Source organism: Leopardus geoffroyi, chromosome D3, assembly GCF_018350155.1.
Source record: "Leopardus geoffroyi isolate Oge1 chromosome D3, O.geoffroyi_Oge1_pat1.0, whole genome shotgun sequence".
NCBI lineage: Eukaryota > Metazoa > Chordata > Mammalia > Carnivora > Felidae > Leopardus > Leopardus geoffroyi.
In genome coordinates, this window is record NC_059339.1 from 18,100,446 (window position 1) to 18,126,696 (window position 26,251).

Sequence of the window (26,251 nt, forward strand, 5' to 3'; positions counted from 1 at the left end):
AAAGAATCAGAATGTAGCAAAGTACCCCCAGTGACTAAAGTCTGATCGAAACCGCTGAACCTTTGAAGAGTGAGAAGGGGCTCCAGGATGTCGTGGGGCTTCAGGATTGGCATTCTGTGTGCTTCCTGTTACACTGTGCATCCCTCCAGTAGGGTTCACATCACACCGTATCACAATGACCTTGTTTGTGCCTGTTCCCCGCACTGCGCCGTGAGTTCATGAAGGTAAGGACGTGTCTCATTCCTTTTTGTATCCTCAGTATTGAGTATCATGCCCGATAGATGCATGGTAGATACTCCACGCACACTGACCACATGCCAGGACATGATCTATAATACAGTTACAACAGACAGACGCAAGAGTTAACATGCATGTTGCTGTGGGCTCCACACACCTCTGTTCCACTCACTTACGTTCCCTGGTGCCACGGGAGGAAATTAACTCCTGGTCCCAGCCTTACAATAAAGCTGCGTTTCTTCACTCGAATTAAGCTGGGTCCGATTTCTATTCCTTGCAGTTAAAACGGCCTTGAGAACTCCGTGGCAAGGCTCCCCTCAACCGTCCCCCTCTCACCATCCGTCCTTCTTCATGCTAACAGAACCCCAATTTGTGTTCAAGAAGCTGTGTACCCCTCGATCCTATGGGAAGGAGGCCCTTCCTTCTCTAGCCCTGGAGGAAGACACATGCTTTTTTAGACTCAGCCCTTTTAGAAAGAAAATTTCCTGCGACTGTTCCTTCCCCATTCTATCTCTTTTGAAAAAAATGTGATGCCTGGCACCTTGGCAGCCATCTTGTGATCTTAAGGTTTCACGCATAGGGTCAAATGGCCAACTGGCAGAGGACGGCATAGAAGAGAAGCAAAAAGAGGAGGGGTTCTTGATAACATCTTTGAGCTGCTGAGTCTTCCTTAGAACCACCTGACCCTGGGCTTGTCATTAAATGAAGAACTGATACTCAAACGGGTAAGCTACTGTTGACTGGTTTTACTTCGGCTTGCAGCTCAAGGTTATCCCAGACCTTTGATGTTTACTAGTAGTAACCAAGGGAGACTCTTGATCTTATCCTTCAAGGCTCTCTGTAACTTACCACTGGTCAAAAATCATGAATATCTGTATTCATTTCAAAGTCCATCCCTAAGATACTCTTATGTCATTGCCAACACATCTCACTTCTGGGTTCTAAGACTACTCGGAATAAGGGAAAGAAAGAAATCACAAAGCCTTGGCTACACTGAACATCTCTTACCATTTTCTGAAATCTTTCCTAACACCAAGAGAAAGGGAGGACATTTCCATTAATGTAAGCAGGAGCTTTGGGATAGTCCAAAGTTAGATACAAATGTCTTCAGCCAAAGGCCTTGTATATTTCAGAAGCTTGGACAGCTTCAGTGAGGTTCTTGTATCACTTTTTCCTGTGCATTTTTCCTGCACATTTCCTGTGCAGCTCCTTTTTAAGGGCAGGCAATTTAGAAGGCGAAGAGTTTTAAGATTTCATCTTCTCAAGAAGAGAAAGCCCTCAACTGCAAGCCTCATTGCCCCAGCGCCTGGAAAATACTCCTGCCCACCAAGCGCTCTTCCCCACCCTGGCCCCTGGCTCCTCCAGGTTATTTGAGGGTGAGTGTAAGGGGACATCTGGCAGTCTCTGGACAGCAGGGAGGGAGTGAGGGAAAGAAGGGAAAGAAAGAAAAGAAGGGAAAGAAGGAAAAGAAAGAAAAAAACAAGCAAAAGTTCTGCATTACCCAGGAGAGCTCAGCAGATCAGAAATAATTAGAGGCATAGCCACTCATGGTTTAAGGAAATGTGGGTGTCTGGGAGGGATAGATCCAAGGTGGCCAAGCCACCTCCTCTCTGGCTGCCGGGCCAAGGGGGCTGCAGTCTGTATTTCAGGCCCATGGGAATGTTTGCCATTGACCCGCGACCTGGGCTTGCAAAAGTCACCCACTGTGACCTCCACACCATCAAAAAAGAGTGTTGTCTCCATCAGACTCGAAGTCATGACATTGGCCACCAACTTGTGCAACTTGTCCACCATATTGGAAAGATTATCATACCACAGCATTGCGATGACCCTGGATGGACAAAGTTAGCAAGGTCCTTAAGGTGAACGGTCACTAGGACATCATGACACATGGACAAACTTGGACCCTTACAATGTCCATCACCAACAAGTTTTAATAAGAGATGAACATACACATTTGGCTTCCTCAAAATGTTTGCTCCAAGCAGGCATCTCCACGCAGAAGGTCAGTCTTCTCTGGCCTTTGATGGGATCCAGCAGCTTCCTCCCTCCTCCTCTGGCTTCCCTGCCTTCATGATGGGGAAAGGGCTCATGTAAACCAAATCCTGGAGGCGGATGCTGTCTGCTGAGACATGGGGTCAGCCCTTCCTCCAGAGGCCAACCCCAAACCCAACCGAGCGCTCTTCTCTTCCTTTGAAAATGTACACACGTCACACGTCTGGGCCCTCCCGTTCCTCCCCACTGGTGGCTGGGAACTAGGGCTGGGACCCCAGGAGCTACCTGTATGTAAAGACCAAGCCAGCCCTTGAGAGCAGAGAGGAAGAAACCAGGGAGGAAGGATTCCTGGTTCCCTGATCCCAATGGGAGTGAGTGGGTGATGTAGCACCCCTTCGTTTCCTGCCCATTTAGCCATGTACCCACCCTCCAGCTCCAAAGTACGGAAACCTGAGTTAACTGTTTTCTTTCTCCAAGAGCCACCAACCAGCCTGATCGACGAAGGGGTCAGAAAAGAAGCCCCCAGCCTGGCCTTCGTTGCTTCCGAAGGGGAGGCCCCTGCTTTGGCTTTGGGCTTTATCCTCACCTCCTCTGGCCTCAGTCCCCAATTCCTGGGGGCGGGAGAGGACGACAGCTTTCTGGGGGTGTCATCTGGGGTAAGCCCGGCTGTCCCCTTGGTCATGTGCATCTCCTGGAGCCAGGGAGAGCAGCCCCAGAGGGGCCAGGAGGGGACACGTGGCTCAAGTTCAAATGCACGTCCATCTGCCAGAGTGTCCACTAGGCAGGCCATGGGGAGGCAAACCGAGGAGCCCCTTCTGAGAGGGCATCTCTCAGACCCAGGAAAAAGCTGTTCAAGCCACATCTGGGTCACCCACGATTTCAGAGAAGAAAGCCTGGGGCTGGGGGTGTAGGAGAACCTACTGAACAGGTACTGTTGGTGGATGGCAGGTGTTGACTCCCTGGGTGGCAGGTCTTAACGGGGCTCTGGGCCTGGACTGTATCTACAGAGATTTGTTGGCTATTGTTCACCAAGGGTGCGACTGGCTGACGCCGGGTGGCGCCCGGTTGGCCTTCGGGGACACCGGCCACTCCTCATGTGGCAGTTTTCCCATGCAGGTCCACAGGTTATTGACAAACCTCCCCCCCACACACAGAGAACCCCCCAGAGCAAATGCCTCCCCATTCCCGGGTGGATCTCGATGAATATGAGCAAACAGAGTCAAGACACAAAACCCTGTTGGTCCAGGTTGTCCCCCCGGGTAAGTTCTGGATGTCGGCAGTGACGGTCGGTGCCCCAACTGGGTTCCACCAGCTCCCTGCCTTCTACAGCCCCAAAGACCAGCTCAGCCCTGCATCGGTCACTACTCCTGAGAGCCAGAGTTCGACCTGGTGATGCCTGTGCCGTGCGCCCCTCGACCGACCATCTCCTGGCCCCACTCCCGGTGGCTGGACTCCTGCAGTCCGCGGCCTTTGGTCTCGATGGGCAAAAAGCAGGAGGCCAGGGCGGCCAGGAGGCAGCAGCCACTGTAAACTGCCAGCGTCAGGTACACGGAAGATTCCAGCATGACCTGGGGGAGGGAGACACGTGCCGGTGAGGGTGTCCCTCCTGAGTCACAGATGCCACCGACCCTTCGGGAGGTACTGATGACTCCAGGCCCACTTGTAAGCGCTCTCTGCACTGATCCCATTGAGTCCTCACGACAGAGCGAGGCACGTGTCCCCATTTTGCAGAGGGGAAAAACTGAGCCTCAAAGAGGGGTAAGTAAGTGGCATACTCGAGTTCTCACAGATACTCAGGACGGGGCTGGGATTTGAGCTCCATCCCCATCAGGCTCTAGGGCCTGTATTCCTTGAAACGACACTCTCTCTCAGAGCAGGACCTCTGCTGACTTTCTAGATTAACAGCAGAGCCCAGCCTCATTTGCTCATCTGCCAGATGGGTAAGGGCAGTAACCCCCTCCCAGTGAGAGGAAACCCCAAGACGACTCGGTCCCCTGCAGGCGCGTGGCCAGCTCTCAACCAACAGTAGGTAGTGGGGACATACAATGGCCAGACACAACAGCCCAGAACAGAGCTACTTGGCTGAAACACGTGGCGGAATTCTATTTATGTGAAAAATCCAGAATAGGTACATACAGACAACGCACAGGGTCACCTGGCTGGCTCAGTCGGTAGAACACGCGACTCTTAAATCTTCACGTCACGAGTTCAAGCCCCATGTTGGGTGTAGAGCTTCCTTTTTAAAAAAATGCACCTTGGGAGCCCCTGGGTGGCTCAGTCGGTTAGGCTCCGACTTCGGCTCAGGTCACGATCTCACGGTCCGTGGGTTCGAGCCCCGTATCAGGCTCTGTGCTGACAGTGCAAAGCCTGCTTGGGATTCTCTCTCTCTCTCCAAATAAATAAACTTAAAAAAATGCACCTTGGGGTTGGCAAGGGAAGAGGGGGAAAAAGGGGGTAACTGTCTAATGAATAGGACTTTTTTTGGGGGGGGGTATGGACTTTTATTTGATGACAATGTTTTGGAACTAGATAGGGGTGGTGGTTGCACAGCACTGTGAACGTGCTAAATGCCACTGACTTGTTCACTTTAATTTTTTAGACTTTATTTCTTTAAGTACTCTCTACACCCAATGTGGGGCTTGAACTCAGGACTCTGAGCTCAAGAGCTGCATGCTCTTCCCACTGAGCCAGCCAGGCGCCCCTGAACTGTTCACTTCAAAATGGTTCATTTTACGTTATGAGACTTGTACCTTGGTTAAAAAAAAAAAAAAAAAAAAGCGATAAAGGCTATTAAAAAAAGCAAAACGACTTCAAAATAAGATCCCTAAAAATGGATAGAAATGCTTCAAGACACACAAGGGGCTGCAAAATTCTGCAAAAACACCTCATTATCCAACTCCGAAACCATGGCCAGGGACATCTGTTTCCCACTAAATGTTGTTTTCAACAGTTTGTTTTCCTCTTGTTTTCATCCAATTTGTTTTTGGTCCAATCAGATGGTGCACCCCCACCCCCCCCCCCACCCCCCACACACACCCCGGGTCTTCTGCATAGGAAAGACTTGGGTTTGAGTCCCAGCTTCTCTGCTTCCCAGCCGTGTGACCTTGAGCAAGTCGCTTTGCCTTTCGGAGCCCGTTTGCTCATTTGCAAGCAACACGGTTCCTTTCATAGGACGGGCTGTTAGGGTAAAAGAAGATGAGGTGCATGGAAGGTTCTGCAGACGTCTGAACGTGGTGTAACTGCTTTCTGTGCTCTGGCTTTTGCGCCCCTCCCCGCCTCCCCCCAACCCCGGATTCGGAGGTGACACCTACCTGAGCAATGAACGGAGTAATGAGAGCACCCACTCTCGCCATGCCGCTGCAGGTGCCCAGGCCGAGCGCTCGAGTTGCCGTGGGGTAGACCTGCAACACAGCCATGGGTGCGGGCTTGAGAAAATGCAGGATCCTCCCCCCAGCCCTACTCTGGCTCAGGAGCGATAGGACTGACGCCCGCGGGCCCGGAGGTAGCGTGGATCACTCGGGTGTTGGTGACCCCATCGAGGGGTGGGAGACCAGGTGGGGATTCTTATCTCAAAGGGGATAGGAGGTTCAATGGAGAAAGAGGGCGAGAGGCCAAGCTGTGGGTGGGAACCCAGTTAGGGGTCCTCGGTGCCCAGGATGGCCTCCAAAGACTCTGCCAGGAACCACTCCCCATTCTGCATCCAGATACTGTTCTCCCGCCTCTTTTCATTAGTTCACCCCGCAGCACCGGCCCCAGCCTTTCAAGGCGTTTCACTGAGACAGAGATTGAAATGCTTACACAGTTTCTCAGTTCGTACCCAGAGTGGCCCCGTGCCTAGCTCTCCCTCGGGCAAAGTGAGAAGTGACTGTGCATCTTCCAGACCTAGGCCGTGTCTTCTCCACTCCCTTCCCCAGTCCGCTGGCTGGAAGGAGGACTCCAAGGCCCTGGGGCAGGATTTTTCAACCTTGGCACTGTGGCCCTTTGGGGGTGGGTCATTCTTTGTGGTGAGGGGCCGTCCTGGGCATCGGCGGATGTTTAGCAGCATCCCTGCCCCCTACCCGCTAGATGCAGGAGAACCTTCTGCACGGCTCTCCTGAGTTGTGACAACCCAACGTATCTGCAGACATTGCAAATGGCCGCTGGGGGGCAAAATCACCCTTGGTTCATCATTACTGGATGAAGTTGCAAGATGCAAAGAACTTGGGTCCCTGAATCACTGTGGAAATGGAGGCTGTCCACCAACCTGGGACACCATGTTGGACTGTTTCATTAGTGAGAAACTGCTGTTGGGTCAATACATTCCCTTTGAGGAGTTATTTGTTACAGCAGCTAGCGTGCCTCTAACAACTCCAATGCTCTGTGCAGAAGCTCGGGAAGAATGAAGAATGTGAAGGGAAAAATAAAATTCACGCACGATCCCAAAACTCAGAGATAACCGTTGTCACGTTTGAATGTATATCCTTCCAGGTTTTTCTATGACCGTATACACATCTACGTTCATTCGTTTATTTATTCGCTCAGCAAAGTTTTTGAGTGCATACCACATGCATTTACCTGTGATATTTTATTTTTTTCCATTTTTTAGTGTTTATTTATTTTGAGAGAGAGAGAGAGAGAAAAAGAGAGTGAGCCCACGGGGGAAGGGCAGAGAGAGAGAGCCAAGCAGGCTCTGTAGCTATCGGCACAGAGCCTGATGCGGGGCTTGAACTCACAAACCGTGAGATCACGACCGGAGCTGAAACCAAGAGTCTGACGCTTAACCCACTGAGCCACCCAGGCACCCCTACAGAGGATATTTTAATTCACCCAACGACAGAAGCAACACATAAATATATTCTCCTTGTCAAAAATGAAATCACCCGGCCGTCCTTGGATCTACAACCTCTCCTAGGAAATACTCCCCAGAGGTTCCCACTATTAATAAGGTGTGGAATGTATCCACCCAGGTGTGTTAAAAAATATGTGTATACAAAATACACAGCATCGTTTTAAAAATATAAACGGGGGGCGCCTGGGTGGCGCAGTCGGTTGAGCGTCCGACTTCAGCCAGGTCACGATCTCGCGGTCCGTGAGTTCGAGCCCCGCGTCAGGCTCTGGGCTGATGGCTCAGAGCCTGGAGCCTGTTTCCGATTCTGTGTCTCCCTCTCTCTCTGCCCCTCCCCCGTTCATGCTCTGTCTCTCTCTGTCCCAAAAATAAATAAATGTTGAAAAAAAATTAAAAAAAATAAAATAAAATAAAAATATAAACGGTATCATAGCGTACCATTCTGCAGCTTGCTCTATCCATTCAGCGCTATGTCTTGAAATCTTATTAACATCGTATATAGATACCTACCTCGTTCTTAACTGCTCATAACCACCTCATCATTAACTGCCGTAATTGTATTCCCCGGCGGATGTTCCACAGTTTACCATTCAAACGAGATCGACAGACATAGTATTAGAAGAGGGGCACAGACACTGGATGCACAAGGAAGTCAGGGGAGGGGGAGATCTGGGAGGGCTTCTTGGAGGAGGCAGGATTGGAGCAGGGTGAGGACGATGACTCAGAGCGAGGGCTCCGGGGTGCTGCGGGAATGAGGGCTAATCCAGACACCGTCTTTCCCCTGGCACAGTATCTGGTATATAATATTCTCCTTCTCCCTTTGCTTCTATCTAAAGTAAGATGAACTAGGGGCACCTGGGTGATTCAGGTGGTTAAGCACCTGACTCGTGATTTCGGCTCAGGTCATGATCTCACGGTTTCGTGAGTTCGAGCCCCGCGTTGGGCCCAGCACTTGCAGCTCAGACCTACTTTGGATTCTCTGTCTCCTCTCTCTCTGCCTGCCCCCCACCCCCCACGCTGTCTCAGTCTCTCTTAACTAAACTTTGAAAAAATAAGATGAAATAAAATACAATAGATATAAAATAAACAACCCATAATCCCTGAGTGTGGGAAACTGAGGCACGCTCAGACGCTATTGTGTGGAGCGCAAACTTGTACAACATTTTAGAAAGTGATTTTTCAACTCATCTCAATGTTTGTAACGTTGATAGGCTTTCACTCAACAATTCCATATCTTGGCATTTATTCTACAGGAAGGATACGTGTGCCCAAGACTATATAAAGCTGTTTACCTCAGCACTGTCTGTGATAGTGAAAAGTTGGAAAACAAGCCAAATATCCGTAGAATTGTTATCAACTTATGACTTGTCCAGGGTGCCTGGGTGGCTCAGTCGGTTAAGTGTCTGACTTCAGCTCAGGCCATGATCATCGCATGGCTTGTGAGCTCGAGCCCCTTATCAGGCTCTGCACTGACTCCCCCACTCTCTCTCTAAATAAATAAATAAACTCTTTAAAAAATTATGATTTGTCTGTACTATATTGTAAAGTATATAATATGTATGCATATATATATACCATATAGTATAATAAAGTATAGTATATAATATAAAGTACACATACTATATAGCATAGTATATAATATACATAGTATTTGTAGTATAATAAAATAGAGCATATAATATATAGTTATATACTACACAGTATAGTAAAAGGAGGTATGAAAATATATATATATACACTATATAGTATAGCATATAATATACATAGTATTTATAGTATAATAGAGTATATAATATATAGTTATATACTACACAGTATAGCAAAGGGAGGGATAAAAATATGTATATATACTATATAGTATAGTATATAATATATATAGTATTTATAGTATAATAAAATAGAGTATATAACATATAGTTATACTACACAGTACAGTAAAGGGAGGTATAAAGAAATATATATATATATACTATATAGTATAGTATATAATAGACATAGTATTTATAGTATAAAAAATGCAGTATATAATATATAGTTATATACTAGACAGTATAGTAAAGGGAGGGATAAAAAATATGTATATATACTATATAGTATAGTATATAATATATATAGTATTGATAGTATAAAAAATGCAGTATATAATATATAGTTATATACTACACAATACAGTAAAGGGAGGTATAAAAATATATATATATTATACATACACCATATAGTATAGTATGTAATATGTGGTATATATTAGTATATTGTATACAGGATATACTATATGTAGTAAATATTGTATATATAGTATAGATTAGTAACTGTTAAAAAGAACAAAGTAGATTCCTATGTCCTGGGCTCATAGTCTTTCATCTTTCCCTCCGAATTTCCCCACCTCATTCTCTGCCCTGGGGCTGGCCGATGTGGACCACCAAGGGTTCCCTGGCCTTCTGGCTTCTGGTTAGGCTCAGCCAATGGGCAACCCCAGTGGGAGATGGGAGCGGGCAGAAGAGAGAGGTCGGGGTATTCATTCTCCTGATCTTCCCCTCCAGGCTGCCTCAGTCCGTGCGTCCCTCAGCTGAAGGTCACAACTTCTCTCTACGCAGCTCTCTCCTGGGACCCTGGAACACTCCCCTCTCAACATCCCACCGACTCTGGGTGGCGGCAGAGTCCCCAGCCACCTTCACCCCACTGCAAGCTCGGGGGCACTGCTATGTCATGTTCATGTTTCCCTCAGCCTTGTCCCTCACCACTGTAATTAGCTTCTGTATTAAAACTCTTCCCAGTTGCTCGCTTACCCAATCTGGTACACGCACTAACATAAATTAGTGTATGCTTTGAAAAAAACTGAACTATTCAAAAAGGTTGTGTCTAGGAAGGGGGAATATGGGGCCCTTTAATTTTTGGTTTTATACCGTTCACTACCATTCAGAACTTTTACCTTCAACATTAGCTTTCATAAGCAAAAAGCAAAAAGCAAAAAAAAAAAAAAAAAAAAAAAAAAAAAAAGACAGGAAGATAGCCTGAAATAATGAAGAGCTTCACTTCCCACCCAGACAGACCCAAGCCCAAGGATAAATATCATGCTGAGGATCCCAGGCTGGATGTTTCTGAAAGCAGAGCTCCTTCCCTCCCCGACCCGGCTGCTCCCAGACACCTCTCCTACCTCAGGTGTGTAAACATAGGCTGCCTGGAAGCCTCCAGAAATAAACGCTCTTGCAATGAAGAGTAACAGAGTGAGCATATTTCTAGGGAGAGAAATAAAAAAGTCGATGAGCAGGTACTTTCTTCTGTTGACTTGTTTCAGCAAAGTCCTATCTGCCCAGGCAGAATTTATACCCCGGAAATGGGCAAAGCCCACCCTCACCCAATCCACACAGGCACACAATCCCAGGCCTGCCTTTATAAATTTTGTCTTTCTCCAAAGTCCAGGGTAAGAGCTGCAAACATCTGTGGAGTCCAGGTTGGGGGCAAGGTCAGAGAGAAGTGATATAAACCACTTGAAAATCCAGATGGAACCTTGTAGGGGCAGGAATTGAGTCAGGTGCCAGCTGAGCCAGTGAAAGCAAACTTCTGTTCAGTATTTTTAGGATAATCCTGACCCCCGACCTTCTGTTCCATTGTTCCCATAAATGTCTAAGAACACCCCCATGTCAGGGTCTAAGCTTCCTCTCCAGGCCTTCCACAAATTCATCAGGTATGGTCTGGGGCCTCTCCGAGAGCAAGAGAGGCACAAGCCACTTCCATATTTTGAGGCTCTTGATGGAAAAATGGAGAAACGCCAAAAGGGGATTATAAACCAGGACCCTGAAGTATTTCCATTGAACAAAGGAATGCTTTTAACCCATACATAAAGAGCTGTATGCGTGATCTCACTGGTGGACAATGTCCAAAGTCTAAAAGTGACAGTGTTGGGGCGAAACCTGAACCAAAGTGCCCTCCCACCCTTAACCCCACCAGAGGCGCAAATATGAACCTGATCCTGTGGTCAAGAGTCAAGAGTCCTAGCGAGGGGCTGGGGAGGGATCTCTCAGATGACCACCAGGAGTACAGTCCACAGCTTACAGACCCAAAGAGCCACTGACCGTGCCCTGAGAAGTGGGCCTGCTGGCCAGAGAGAGGGGGTTTCACGACCCACCTTCCGACACAGATAAACAGCAGGAGGCTGCACAGGGAGAAGATGACGAAGCACAGGGCCATGGTCTTCTTGCGGCCCAGGCGGTCAATAATCCACAGAGTCACAAGGACACCTGGAAGAGAGCAGGGCACCATGGCAGGCAGCTTCCAATATGGCTCCCAACACCCCCTGGTATTCACACCCCGCATAATCGCTACCCTTGAGAGTGTGCTGGACCCAGCAAGTCGCTTCCAATGACTAGAATATAGAAAAGCATTGGGATGTCACTTCTGAGATGAGGTTATAAAAGACTGCAGCTTCTGTTTTGCTGGCATTCTCTCGCCCCCTGACTCTTCTTGGGTGCTGGTCTTAATGGAGAAGGCTACCTGGCGAGGAGCGAAAAGTGGCCTCTGGCCAACAGCCAGTGGGGAACTGAGGCCCTCAGTCCAACAACCCTGGAGGCATTGAATCCTGCCAATGACCATGTGAGTGAACGTTAGTCGCTTGCGTTCTCAGGGCCTCAGTTACTTCCCCTGCAAAATGGGACTAAGTAAAAATAAGATTCCCTAACCTCAGTAGAGACAGTACAGCATGGTGCTTATTATTAATAATAACTGTTAAATGTGGGCTCAGCGCTTTTACATCTGTTATCTCGCTTCATCATCAAAACAACCCCCCAAAATAAATGCTCGCAATAGCCCCACTTCCCACACTTATTCATTAAAAAATTAAGTGCCTATCTTTGTGTTAGGCACTGTTGTGCTAGGAGCTTGGGATACGCCAGTGAACAGAAACAACAAATCATAAATGTAGTAAGTAAGAATTTGTTCTGAGTTTCAGAAAGGCAATACCATGGAAATCATGAAAAATCATGGTGAGTGCATGAAGTCATGGAAACGGTTATTGGCAACGTGGTGTCTAACTCTGAGTCCCTACTCTTACTGTGAGCTATTTGCGGGAAGGCTTTCGGAAGATAGATGGATGGCGTAGTCGTGAGTAAAGACCGTGGGCTCTGGGGTGGGACCACAGCGCTTAGCCCTGCCGGGTGTGGGACACTTAGCGTCTTAGCTGGGTTTTCCTAGAAGCAGATCCTGGGACAAGGGCCCAGGTACAAGTGTTTAGTTGAGAGGCACCCCAAAGAAGAACCAATAGGAGGGTGGGAAAGTAAGATGCGGAAGGGAAGGCAAGAGTGCATGTCAAGCAAGTTACCACTGCGGGTCATTTCTACCGAATTCCACTGGGGGGCTCTGGGAGCCAGTATGGAATATCCATTTTAGAATTCTCCTGCCTGATGGGCGAGGAAGCTGGGCTATTTATACCCCACCAACTCCTGCAATTACCGTTTGAAAGCAGCTCCCAGGTGTTAACTCCCTGACACTTGCAGCCACCTTGTTTGTTTGCTTTTAGATACTGAAGCTTTCCATTCCTCCTGAGATAGCCCTCAGGCACAGAGACGCAGATACTAGCAGCTGCAAGTCGCCAGGAACAGTTTTTGCTACGCCTCTCTGAGCCTCAGTTTCTTCAGGTGTAAAATGGGAACAATTGTGCTACTTCATAAGACTAGATGACATTATCAGATAAAGGGTTAGTATCCAAAATCTACAAAGAACTTATCAAACTCAACACCCAAAAGACAAATAATCCAGGGAAGAAATGGGCAAAAGACATGAACAGACACTTCTCCAAGGAAGACATCCAGATGGCCAACCGACACGTGAAAAAATGCTCAACGTCACTCATCATCAGGGAAACACAAATCAAAACCACAATGAGATACCACCTCACACCTGTCAGAATGGCTGACATTAACAACTCAGGCAACGACAGATGTTGCCGGGGACGTGGAGGCAGGGGAACACTTTTGCATTGTTGGTGCGTATGCAAGCTGGTGCAGCCACTCTGGAAAACAGAATGGAGGTTCCTCAAAAAATTAAAAATAGAACCACCCTACTACAATTGCACTACTAAGTATTTATCCAAAGGATACAAAAATGCTGATTCAAAGGCGTACATGCACCCCAATGTTTGTAGCAGTGCTATCAACAATAGCCAAATTATGGAAAGAGCCTAAATGCCCATCAGCTGAGGAATGGATAAAGAAGATGTGAGATATGTGTGTGTGTGTGTGTGTGTGTGTGTGTATACCTGTATACAGGTGTACACACACACACACACACACACACACACACACACACACTGGAATATTAGTCAGCAATCAAAAAGAATGAAATCTTGCCATTTGCAACAACATGGATGGAACTAGAGTGTATTATGCTAAGCGAAATAAGTCAGAGAAAGACATATATCGTATGATTTCACTCAGATGTGGTATCTAAGAAATAAAACAGATGAACATAGGGGAAGGGAAGGAAAAATAAAATAAGATAAAAACAGAGAGGGAAGAAAGCCATAAGAGACTCTTAAATACAGAGAACAAACTGAGGGTTGCTGGAGGGGAGGTAGGTGGGAGGATGGGCTAAATGGGTGAGGGCATTCAGGAGGGCACTTGCTGGGCTGAGCACTGGGTGTCATATGTAAGTGATGAATCAAAGGGTTCTCTTGAAGCCGTATGTTAACTAACTTGAATTTCAATAACTAAATTTTACAAAAGACTAAATGAGACGTATCTAGAAAACATTTAGCATAGAGCCTGACATACATAAAGTATGGTATTCAATAAATACCAGACACTCTTGTTGTAATAATTACTAGTTTTTTAAAGGAAAAAGATAAATGACCTTCACTTTACGTGCAGGTTTGGATTTTTTGACTCCCCACTAGTCCTTCCAGTGTGAGTGCTGATGGGGGGCAATTCTCCACGGATCTCTTATATTTTTGTGTACTGGCTGCCCTTTGTTCTGTTTGGATAGCCAACAGCCTTGCGAAGCTAGAGATACCGTCTCCTTCCAGAGCAAAGAGCAAGCCTGTTTTACTGTCCATAAAGATGACGCATCTCTCTAGATCAAAAGCTGGACAAGTTTCTGGCAGCCCATTATGAAAGATCTGGGTTCCCTAAGCTTGGGATTCCTTAGGTAAGCAAAGTGAAAAAGGGACTGAGGAAGATATTGGGAAGCCAAGGAAAACTGTGGAACACAGAGTCAAGAATATAGGGACTAGTAGATCACTCACGACATGGTAGGGAATGCTCAGGTAATTCCTTAAGTAGCAACCATCATCCATTATCAGCTTTCGTGCACACTTGAGTGAGCGGGTTCTCATCAAAGGACAAGAGTCAGAGCACAGCAGCTACACCCATTACTCCATTGCGTGTGTAGCATCCACTTGGACCCTCCCTCATCATCCCTGTGGGACTTGAGAGCAAGGGGAGCTGCCACTAGTACGCTGTTCATCTTGTTTGCTGTGCCATGGGTAACAGTCTTTTGTCTCTGACCCGGGAGTCTCATGTCTTCTGCCAGGGAGCGTGACACGGGCGGCTTCATTCGTTAGCCTTCAGGGAGAGTGGCCTTTGCAGCTCTTGACAACTTGCAGCTAAGGGTTGAAAAACTAATCTCCAGCTCCCCTGGAAAGGGGATTTTGTCCCAGGTGGGGCCACCAGATCAACAGCGGCCACGTTCACGGGCTCCCCTGCCCCCGCCCCCACCTCCCACAGCTCCCTCACCTGGAAACTCAGAGAGCGTGGTCCACAGCAGATCCATGTAATCCTCCTCACTCAGGTACTCACAGGCCAGGCTGCATTTTGCTTCTACGGCCTTCTTCTGGCTAGAGACTGGAAGGTGGGAGACAGAAGAAAGAAGAGCCATTCTCAGAAACTTGAATCACGCCCTCCTGCCCCCACACCTCCTTCCCTGGGTACGATTCAGCTGGGACACCGTGGAAAGAGCCCAGGCTCCGGAGTCCGACAGACTCAGGTTCCAATTCCAACCAGCAGCGCTTTATCTCTCTGAGCCTCAGTTTCTTCACAAAACTGGAGCTGGTGAAACCACCGGGCAAGGTGGGTGGGAGAATGAAAGCAGGCTGTGCATATGAGTGCGCTTAGCCCAGAAATGGCACACACTAGGTGCGTTTGTGGCAGACAGACTCCAGGGTGGCCTCGATGATCCCCACCAATATTACCTGGCCCTCGTGACTTCCTTGATCTCACCTCCTCTCTCTGCCTTGCTCTGCTCACTGTACTCGAGCCACACTGGTATCCTTCCTCTTCCTTCAATACTCCTGCGTCAGGACCTTTGCACTGGCTGTCGCCTCTTCCGGGATGCTCTTTATAGATCCCATGACTAATTTCCTCACATCCTTTATATCTTTTTAAATCTCATCTCATGGAGGTCACCCTGAGCACCCCCATTTAAAACTTCAACATACCCACTGCCCCTTGCTCTGCCCCACCCTCCTGACCTCCCTTGCCCTGCTTGACTGTCTCCTTTTCCTATACATTTGTTAACAAACAGCGTGAGCGATTTTGAAATGGGCAAAATGTTTTGTCTAGTGTACCCTTATAGGTCGTCCTGCTTTTCGTTATCTTTGAGCTCTGCACATTATAGAATATTGGTATTAATGCAAAGGCTTCTAGTTCATCAAAATGCAAATTGTGTCTGGTGATGCAATTGATTACTGCCTTATGCATACTGACAAGTTGTGCCTCTAATTGTAAAGCCATTTCTGCATTTCTGATTGCCTATATACATGTATCTTTTGAACTCTCCTTTGAACCAGTTGTTACCTCTTGTGGTGTTAGCAGACCTCCGGTGTTAGTAGACAATTCTCCATGGATGCTCACATCTCTGTATGGTTTGTAAGCAGAGGCACCGACTTCCTTTGTTCTGGACTATCTTTTCAAGGACCTTGGTTTAACCAACAGCCTTGACAGGGAGCGTCTACCTTTGGAGTAAGGAACAGGTTTGCTTATGGCCTTCAATGGTCTAGTGTCTCCCCACAGGGCAAGAGCAGGCAGGCTTACCATCCAGTGTAAGAGAGCTGGGTGCCCTAAGCTCAGAGATCCTCTCTTGTAACATAACCCACTGCTCTTACAGGTGTGACCTCCTCTCTTCACATCACCCTGTGGGAATGGGAGCTCCTCACTGGTGTAAGAAATGCTGATACTCCAGCTACTGCTATTACTGTGAGTAGCAAAGTCCTTTGTCTCTGATCCAGGAGTGTTGTGTCTTTTGCAGGCATCTGTGGAAGCCGTGCATGCCTAACCTGTTAGCTGGAAAATAGGTAAATCCTCAGACTTTTCACAGTTCTTAACTAATTCATTCATTAACTGATGAGTTAAAATCTTTGACATGCGGTCATTATATATTTGTATGAGAGGCATGATTTTACCTTTTCTTAAAATTTTTTTCTTCAACCCATCACCTTCTAACACACTATGTCATTGCCTCACTTATTAAGCTATTCTCTCTCTCTTTTTCTCTCTCCCCACTAAAACATGAGCTCACAGGGTAGGGATATTTGTCTTTTGTGGTCACTGATGTACCCTAACACCTAGATCAGTACCCGGCTTATAGAAAATATTGAATAAATGACTTGTCCAAGATCACACGGCTACTTAGTGCTGGAACCCAGGCTCCCTGATTTCCAGCCGTGGGCTTGTTCCACGGTATCACTTCTCCTGCCCAGGTAGAAGAAAGGGCTTTTTTTTTTTTAATGTTTATTTATTTTTGAGAGACAGAGAGAGCACGAGTGGGGGAGGGGCAGAGAGAGAGGGAGACACAGAATCTGAAGCAGGCTCCAGGCTCCGAGCTGTCAGCACGGAGCCCGATGTGGGACTTGAACTCATGAGTCCTGAGATCACAAGCCATGAGATCATGACCTGACCCGAAGCTGGATGCTTAACCGACAGAGCCACCCAGGCGTCCCAAGAGAGAGCTTTTAACAGGAGTTGGCAAACTATCACCTGAAGCCAAATCTGGTCTCCAGTTTGTTTCTGCCTGGCCTGCGTGCTAAGAATGGTTTTTACCTTAAAAAAATTTCTTTTGTTAAGTTTATTTATTTATTTTGAAAGAGACAGAGACAGCAAGAGCGGGGGTGGGGCAGGGAGAGAGAATCCCAAGCAGGCTCCTTGCAGCCAGGGCAGAGCTGGATGCGGGGCCTGAACTCACAAAACCACAAGATCATGACCTGAGTAGAAACCAAGAGTTGGACGCTTAACCGACTGAGCCACGCAGGTGCCCCTGCATTTTTAAATGATTTTTAAAAATCAAAAGACGAATAACACTTCATGACATAAAAATGATATGAAGTCAAAATTCGTACTCATTAAACTTTTTTTTAATTTTAGAGAAGGAGAGAGAACGAGAGCACGTGAGCGGGAGGAAAGGGGCAGGAGGAGAGAGAATCCCCAAGCAGGCTCCATGCTCAGCAAGGAGCCCGATGCAGGGCTCGATGCCATGACCCTGGGCTCACGACCTGAGCCGAAACCAGGAGTCGGATGCTCCACCGGCTGAGCCATCTGGATGCCCCAAATTCACATTCACGAATAAGGTTTTATCGGAACACGAGCAATGCTTGTTCGTTAACCAATTGTCCACAGCCTTTTTCCTTCTTTGTATGGCCCACAAAGCCTAAAATATTGACCAGCTGGCCCTTTCTGGAAAAAGTTTGCCAACCCCTGCTTTGTAACATTCCCCTGGATCCTCCTCTGTTTTGCTTAAGCGGGTCCACTGTTGGGGGCATGTGATCTGTAGTCAATTACCAAATCCCAAACCTGCCACTGAGCCACCAACTCATTAAATCCTCACACCAATAAACCAAACTATTAACTAAGCTTATAGAGGCTTACTATGAAAAAGATAACCAGGTAAATCCTACAGACAAGTGAGAACCTGATCCCTTTATCCTCCACCCTGGGCTCAATGCTAGGAACCTATTTTTAAAGATAGAATTGTTTGAAATCCCAGACATGTGCATATAGTCTTTGCTTTCTGGCTGTTCCTTTTGTCCAGTGGCTCCCACCTCCGGCTGCACAAGAGAATCCCCGGGGGAGCTTTTAAAAGCCACTAACGCCCGGGTCCGGAGATGCTGGGTAAACTGACCCGGGCATCGTTTAACTGGCCCCAGGTGATTCCGTTGTGTGGCCAGGGTTGAGATCCTACCCGGTTCTCCGACTTCACACGCACGTGAGAATTACCGCACAGGGTCACAGCCATCAAACTCAGTGTTGTACTTCATCGAGCCCTTTGCGTGACATAAGCGGTGACTCTGCTATAATGTCCCTTCTATCGTGACAAGATCGTTCGGGTTTCTACAGAGCATCTCGGAGACCGCAGTCCAGGTCTTTTGTGCTCGGATTTGGAAGAAACTTTCTCCCTGGAGTCTGTGGGACAAAGTCACTGGCGTTTGTGCGTGGCCGGGCTCATGAAGGGCTGAACGAGGGGCGGGGATGTGTGTGTGACTGTGTATGGTGGGGGTAGGAGTGGTTAGCTGGTAAAGGGAGTTTGATACTCACTGCTGCAGACATCTCCTGCCTGAAAGAGCTCAGTGGTGAGCAGAACTAATCCATAGTAAGAAAACGCATTGGAAAACCTGCCAGAAAGGAAGCAAAAAAAGGTAAAGAAATGATGGGAGAAATGCAAGATCCCCTTTCCCCAACCCCTCAGGAAGGACTTGCGTCTATAGCAGCGAGGACCAGTCTTTGGACGTGGGTGACACTGGGGCTTTGGCGGGGGGGGGGGTGGGGGGCGGTTCCTGGGGCCCTTGAGCAGGAAAATGGCAGGTACAAAGCACAGCGGTGTGTTAAAGGTATGTGATCCTGTGTCCTTTGAAAGACCAACAACTGTATTGTATCACAGAGAACACCAGGCTGTTTTTCACAATTGGCAATAGGGAATAAAAGTTTGGGGAACCAAGATTTGGAAGAAAACAGTCATGGCTGACATCCGTCAGGGCTTCTGGGCCAAGTTGGTCAATGTGGAGAGAGAAGAGGAGGGAAAAACTTTGATAATACAGAGAACTGGGCTCCAGCTCTACCCTTGAACTCCTGAGAGTTGAATCAACTCACCAAGCATTTATTAAACATCTGCTGTGTACCCCATACAAGTGTGGAGTCAGCAGACTTCCCTAAAATTTCAGATTAGAATGACCCAGTTAGTTAATTCCCGATTGTCCCAGGAACCATAACACTCAAGTCTGTAGGACCAGAACATTCTCATCCTGTAGTACAGTTATGTGGGAACTGTCATAATTAGTCCATGGTGATAAATTTCCTTGAGTTACAATATGTGCTAGCAAATTTAGTGATTTCTATTGGGTGCAAGAAATAGTCTCTAATTAACTGCTTCGGTATTTGGGCAGCGTCGGCCCAAATGAGTCACATGCATGCAAAGACAGACACCCTTAACTAGGTCAACCACCTCCTCTCCCTTTTCAAAAATCCTGCAGACTGAGCACTTGTATTGAGCATACAGCAGGTGTTTAATAAATGCTTGGTTCAGCTCTCGGGAATGCATGGGCAGAATTGGAGCCCAGTTCTGTTTATTATCAAGGCCTTCCTCTCCACTTGCCTGCAATTGACCACTTTTCAGGACGATCCCCTGCTAATTAGCACCTCTCCTCAAAGGTGCATAGGGAAAGGGTAAGTGGTTACACCAGAACTCCGAAAAGTGTTAGCCAGGCCCCTTCTGCACACTATTCATGCTGCATACATGATTTCATAGAGAGTTCAAAGAATAGCTGAGATTTGACTGGTTGTGGATTTTCAGGTAATTACTCTGTACAAATCCCTCCCTTCCACCCTGCCCACATCCAGCCATCGCGAATGGCCGCGTTTTAAGGAAAATAGACCAGGATTGGGACTGAGAGTTCTAAGGCTGCACGTGTTGACCAAATCAGTGGTTCCCCAAACACGGGTCCCATGCCACTGGTGGTACACCGAAGGCAGTATGGCCCGAAAAGAGGAGTAAGGGAGCAGGCATTATCATTTTCCTTTCAATTACAGTTGACCCTTGGACAACACAGGTTTGAACTGCAGGGGCCACTTACAAGGAGATTTTTTTTTCAATAAATACTGCAATTACATTTTCTCTTGAAGATGATTTTAATAACACTTTTTCTCTAGCTTACTTTAAGAATACAGTATATAATACATATAACAGACAAAATATGTGTTCATCAGTAAGGCTTCTGGTTAATAGGAGGCTATTAGTGAAGTTTGGGGGGGATCAAAAGATTTTCAACTACTCAGGGGTCTGTGCCTTTAACCCCCACTCTGCACTGTTGAAGGTCAACTGTACTTTGATGGCTTCCTAGTCTCACTTACTTGCTAATGAGTCCTCAACATCTGCCTCTCTCTCTATTAAGTACAGTAACTCAGAGCTTTGGCAAATCATCAATCTAGCTACTTTTTACTATATTTCTCTTGAGGAGGGCCTTCTCTCTATGGCCTGCTGTTAAGTGGTTTTTTTTTTTTTTTTTAGTGTTTTAAAAGACATTTATCTGAACGCTTGTGCACTGTTGGTGGGGATGCAAACTGGTGCAGCCACTCTGGAAAACAGTATGGAGTCTCCTCAAAACATTAAAAATAGAAATACCCTATGGTCCAGTTATGGCACTATTGGGCATTTACCCAAAGAATACAAAAACACTAATTCGAAAGGATATACGCCCCCCCTATGTTTATTACAGCATTATTTATTGTTTTTTTTATTTTTATTTTTCACATTTATTTATTTTTGAGAGACAGAGCAAGATAGAGCGTGAGCGGAGGAGGGGTGGGGGGCGGGCGGGGACACACAGGATCTGAAGCAGGCTCCAGGCTCTGAGCTGTCAGCAGCACAGAGCCCAATGCAGGACTTGAACTCGTGGACCGTGAGATCATGCCCTGAGCCGAAGTCGGATGCTTAGCTGACTGAGCCACCCGGGCGTCCCTACAGCATTATTTATAATAGCCAAATTATGGAAGAAGCCCAAGTGTCCATCGATAGATGAATGGATAAAGAAGATGTGGTCTATATATACAATGGAATATCACTCAGCCATGAAAAGGAATGAAATCTTGCCATTTGCAATGACATGGATGGAACGAGAGAGTATAATGCTAAGCGTAGTATCTCAGCCAGAGGGCAAATACCACGTGACTTCATCCATATGTGGAATTTAAGAAACAACACAAATGAGCAAAGGGAAAAGAAAGAGACGGAGAAACAAATCAAGAAACAGACTCTTAAGCATAGAGAACTTACCAGAGGGGAGGAGGCTGGGGGGACGGGTGAGATAGGTGATGGGGATTAAGAGTGCACTTATCATGATGAGCACTGAGTAATGCATACAATTGTTGAATCGCTGTATTCTACACCCGAAACGAACATAACATTGCATGTTAACTGTGTTGGAATTAAAATGAAAAACGTAGTTAAAAAGGACATTTATCTGAGTAAAAAGGGAGTCCAATTAAAGAAAACGACGAAGAAAAGAATAGCACGGGTGATACCTGAATAAGGCAGACATCAGGAAAGTCATACCCAAACCACTTTATTTTGCAACTGCTGCCCACGATCAAAGAGCTATCTGTGCATCACGTAAAAACAGAAAGCAAAGGGGCGCCTGGGTGGCTCAGTCGGTTAAGCGTCCGACTTTGGCTCAGGTCATGATCTCACGGTTCGTGAGTTCGAGCCCCGCATCAGGCTCTGGGCTGACAGCTCAGAGTCTGGAGCCGGCTTCAGATTCTGTGTCTCCCTCTGTCTGCCCCTCACCGCTTGCACTCTGTCTCTCGCACTGTCCCAAAAATAAATAAATGAAAATAAAAAGAAAACCAGAAAGCAAAACAGGGCATGAATGAAGGGGATCAAGGTGTCAAGAAACAGCTCTTACCATATAAACCACAGCAACAAGGTTGTCCACCTAAAATGGGGCGTGAAAAGGTCCCTCATTCTGCCTCGGTCTTCCTGTTTCAAGACAAGAACGTGCAATTTGCTCTCCTCCCCTCGAGAAGTATGGGCCCCAGCCGGCGGCCTAAGACCGTAGGCACCCACAGCAGGGAGGGAAGCTCCTGGTGGGCTACATGTTCAGATTCCGGGAACCCAGGACCCGATCCCACGGCACAAAGTCTCCCGGCCCAGTGAGGCCCTCCAGCCAGGACCCAGCAAGGTCTACAGGCTTGGTTCCCCAAGGATGGAAACATTCTGCAATCCCGGTAGCGGGAAGCAGACTTCTTGGGCCTGGTACCCCCAGGGATTCTCGGGCAGTGCCATGGACCCAGGGAGCAGACAATCAATCCAAGGGGCATCCAACCACTTAATGCCCTCCCAAGCCAGCTCTAGGTCAAGATCACAAAAATCAATGTACTGAAAATCAATTCACCAGAAGCCAATGTGTCAAAGGTTGATTAGTTAAATGACCCATTTGCCAATTTCATATAATTTGCTAATTTATCGAATCTTTGCTCTACAACGTTTTTTTTAAGTTTATTTTTTATGAGCAATAGAGAGAGAGAGAGAGAGCATAAAGGAGGGACAGAAGGAGAGAGAGAATCCCAAGCAGGCTCTGTGCTGTCAGCACAGAGCCCAACACGGGGCTTGAACCCACAAACTGTGAGATCATGACCTGAGCTGAAACCAAGAGCCACCCAGGCACCCCTACAATGTTCTTTTTAAGAGTATATTCTAGGGGGTGCCTGGGTGGCTCAGTTGGTTGGGCGTCTGACTTAGACTCAGGTCATGATCTCGCAGTTCGTGAGTTCAAGCCCCTCGTCGGGCTCTGTGCTGACAGCTCAGAGCCTGGAGCCTGCTTGGATTCTGTGTCTCCTCCTCTCTCTCTGCTCCTCCCATGCTCACACTCTGTCTCTGTCTCTCAACAATAAATAAATGTTAAAAAAATTTTTTTTTAAAGAGTATATTCTAGGACTGTGATAATATTCTTCTTAGGTATATTTAACGAAAACATTTTTCTTAGCAGTTTGAGAAACGCTTGCTTATTTAACCATGCTAAATGTTTAAAAAAAAGATTATGGGTTTTAGGTGGCTTAGTCTACCTGTGAATCGTCCTCATGAATAAAAATATATTTTTTGGTATATTCTTGAATGAAAAGACAACACCCATTAAATAGGTTTATTGAATGTATTTGAGAATGTTTGTATTTATTGACTATATTTTGGAATAGGTTAATATATTTAGAAATAGATCCATTAACATATTTATAGAGAGCATATATTGAGGAAATAAATGTGTTAATATATACACAGGAAAAATATACTCCTATTTGCTACATATATTCAAAAAGATCCTTGAAACATTTTTTGGTTAAAAAGATACACTGGCAAGTTAATTCAGGAAAATTGGCTTTTGGGGAATTAGTCTGCTTGTGCGCTTTTTGCTTGTCTCAGAATTTGCCACCTCCTTAGAGAGCATGCCCCACCCACGCACACACTCCCGCCCAGGCGCACGGACACACACATGCCACAGACAGCGGGCCAGGCACCGACCTGTCTGGAGATGATGAGTTTCCCCAGCGGCATGGGGGCTCCGTTTTCTGTCGCTATCCTCTTTAAGGTGGCGATGGCCTTCTCCTGATTCCCGGACAGCACATCATACCTTGCGCTCTCCGGCAGCCACTGTGGGGACAGGCGTGGCAGATGAGGGTGGAACAGAACACGGGGTCCCAGCCACATATCTCAGCGGGGTGTGGAGTCTTTAAGCTTAGGGCTCTGGAGCCAGAGGGCTAGCTTCAAATCCTGGCTCTGTCATTGATTATCCTGGTTGTGCGACCTTGAGCAATTACTTGACCTCTCTGTGCCTCCATTTCCTCATCCACAAAATGGGGATAACGATAGATCCATAGATCCCACCTCGTAAAGGTTGTCGAGAGGGTTAAGTGAGAGAATCCAGACAAAACGCTTAGCACAATACCTGGAATGGGTTCGTGCAATGATTGTTGTTTCTGTTGCTATTATTATTATTAATCGGTGCGGCTGGCAGAGTTCCAAAAACATCATCTTACAAACAATCCCTGCAGGACACTGTCCTCCTTTACCTCCTCCCCACTGAAACACAGTGAACGGCTGAACAGCAGAAAGCCAAGTGGCCAAGGTTGAGATCTTTTTTTTTTTTTATTATTTATCTTGAGACAGAGATAGAAGGAGAACGTTTAGGGACGAGGGAGGAGGTGGGAGAGACAGAGGGAATCCCAAACATCTCAGAACGCCATGCGGGGCTAGAACCCACAAACCGTGAGATGATGACCTAAAGTGGGATGCTTAACCGACTGAGCCGCCGCCCAGGTGCCCCGTAAAGGTTGACATCTCTTAAAGGATACCTACAAAACACAGAACCGCAAAGAGAAGCAACGGGACGGCCGAGAGGATGAGCAGCCAGCGCCAGCCCAGGCTGGGCATCACAAACACGGCCAGGATCACCTCGAACACTGTCCCGATGGCCCAGAAGACCTGGCAGGGGAAAACGGGATCAGCGATGGGAGCAGCGTGGCCAACACATGAGCAATGTCAGGGTCATTGCAGACAACGCTACTGACACGGGGGAGGGTCCTCGTGGTCAGCCATGTCGGAATGGCCATCTTTCCTGTTTTTCATATAGTTGGGGGCAGGGCCATCATGTTGCCCATCTCCTGAGGGGCCCATCCACACTCTGTCATATTTGCGTGGTACCCACTGGAGTGGGTACGATGTGGCAGCTCTGGTTTAGGGAGATCAATGCCATCAATATCGTGTGAGGTCAATACGGTAATGGACATATTGTTTTTGTCTACTGACATCCATCTCTCTAGCCCAAGAGGCCCCTAGTATCCTTTATCACAACTGCCTCTTCCCTGCAGGGCTGACTATCTTCTGTTTGCCTCGCCATCCTTTCCCGCCTTGCTTTTTTTGTATGGACTGCATCCACAGGCTCCCTGTCTTCTGGCTTTCCACTGGCTACAGCCAATGGGGAGCCCCACAGGACATGGGAGGGAGGGAGGGAGGAAGGAAAGAGATGTGGGGGCATTCCGGCTCCCTCCCTGCACTGTCCAACAGCCCTGGACACACAACTCTGTCTCTCTTTCTCTCTGGGCTGCTAATTACTTCCTGCCTTTGCCTGGCAACTGGCACTTCAGGCCTGGGGCTATTTAGAAATAGTCCCTTTATCAAACCCTCTACAAACTATCTTAAGTTGAGTATGCTGTCTCCTGCTCAGGCCCTACAACTATTGTCCATTGCCAAACATGGCCCTTCAGCTTCTCCATCAGTTCTGGGGGACTCCGAGAGCCTTCCTAAATCCTCTTTGGCTGAACTTAACCACAGTCTATTTCTGTTGCTGCCAACTGGGGGTGATAGTCAAAGTGTCTAACAAACTGGACCAACCCAGGATAGACACCTGACACCGGTCATATACCCCCTGCTCTCAACACACACACATATACCATGACTGTGCCAGGAGTTAACTCTTCAGATGCTAGATCATGGGAAGTTCTAGGGGGTCCTAAGAGTGGACAGGGTGTCAGGCGATGAGGGGTAATCAGGGACCAAGATCTGCTGGCATAAATGCATCTCAATATTTAAATAGCTGACTCATCCATACCAGTGTGGACCAGATGACTACCATCCTTATCGATCAGGGGTAGATGCAGTCTGGGTGGTAAGCTGGGCAGTGACGTCAATGGGATTACTATTGTCAACGTGGTCATGGTGACTAGAGACGTCGGAGTGGCATCATAGTCGTCACTGTGGATATCAGTGTCCGAAAGGACAAATAAACTCTACTGCCTGCATGGTAGAGGGGCCATTGGGCAGCTACATATTGGCCCTGAGATCTTCCAGAACCATGATTGGAAAACGGGTCACAAAACCTTGGCAGAAAGAAGGCTCGGAGGGACGAGCTGGACCGAGGGAGTTTTAAGGCAGCCTCTAGGCTACAGGAGTGGCCCCTCACACAAGACACAGGTGAGCCTGGATTCAAACAGGGGTGGAGGGTGATGATATGGATGGGGGACAGGAGTTTTGGTCCCCTTACGCACCAACTCTCGGCACCAACTCTCAGATAAAAGCCACGTGAAGTCCAAGAAGGAAATACCACCTGCCTGCCGCCATTTTTTTAAGAGATCAATTGTTTTTTTTTTTGTTTTTTTTTTTTTGTCAATTGAAGAGTTTATCCGTATTGCAAAAAGACCATGTCAGAATTGACATAATTGACCCGTTCAAGTCTCC

General features: G+C 47.2%; 1 protein-coding gene across 1 annotated transcript in view; it reads right to left on the reverse strand.

Moving 5' to 3' along the window:
- Positions 1 to 3,451: 3,451 nt before the first annotated feature.
- Positions 3,452 to 26,251, reverse strand: part of LOC123587446 (SV2 related protein) — a 78,954-nt gene continuing 56,154 nt past the window's right edge. Inside the window, exons 8-16 of the mRNA XM_045457209.1 lie at positions 24,374 to 24,499; positions 23,540 to 23,668; positions 21,930 to 22,003; positions 18,571 to 18,647; positions 14,782 to 14,889; positions 11,184 to 11,295; positions 10,212 to 10,293; positions 5,544 to 5,633; positions 3,452 to 3,800 (exon numbers count right to left, since the gene is read on the reverse strand). Of these exons, the coding sequence (XP_045313165.1) occupies positions 3,594 to 3,800; positions 5,544 to 5,633; positions 10,212 to 10,293; positions 11,184 to 11,295; positions 14,782 to 14,889; positions 18,571 to 18,647; positions 21,930 to 22,003; positions 23,540 to 23,668; positions 24,374 to 24,499 (1,005 nt within the window). The 3' untranslated portion in view covers positions 3,452 to 3,593. The remainder of the gene's footprint in view (positions 3,801 to 5,543; positions 5,634 to 10,211; positions 10,294 to 11,183; positions 11,296 to 14,781; positions 14,890 to 18,570; positions 18,648 to 21,929; positions 22,004 to 23,539; positions 23,669 to 24,373; positions 24,500 to 26,251) is intronic.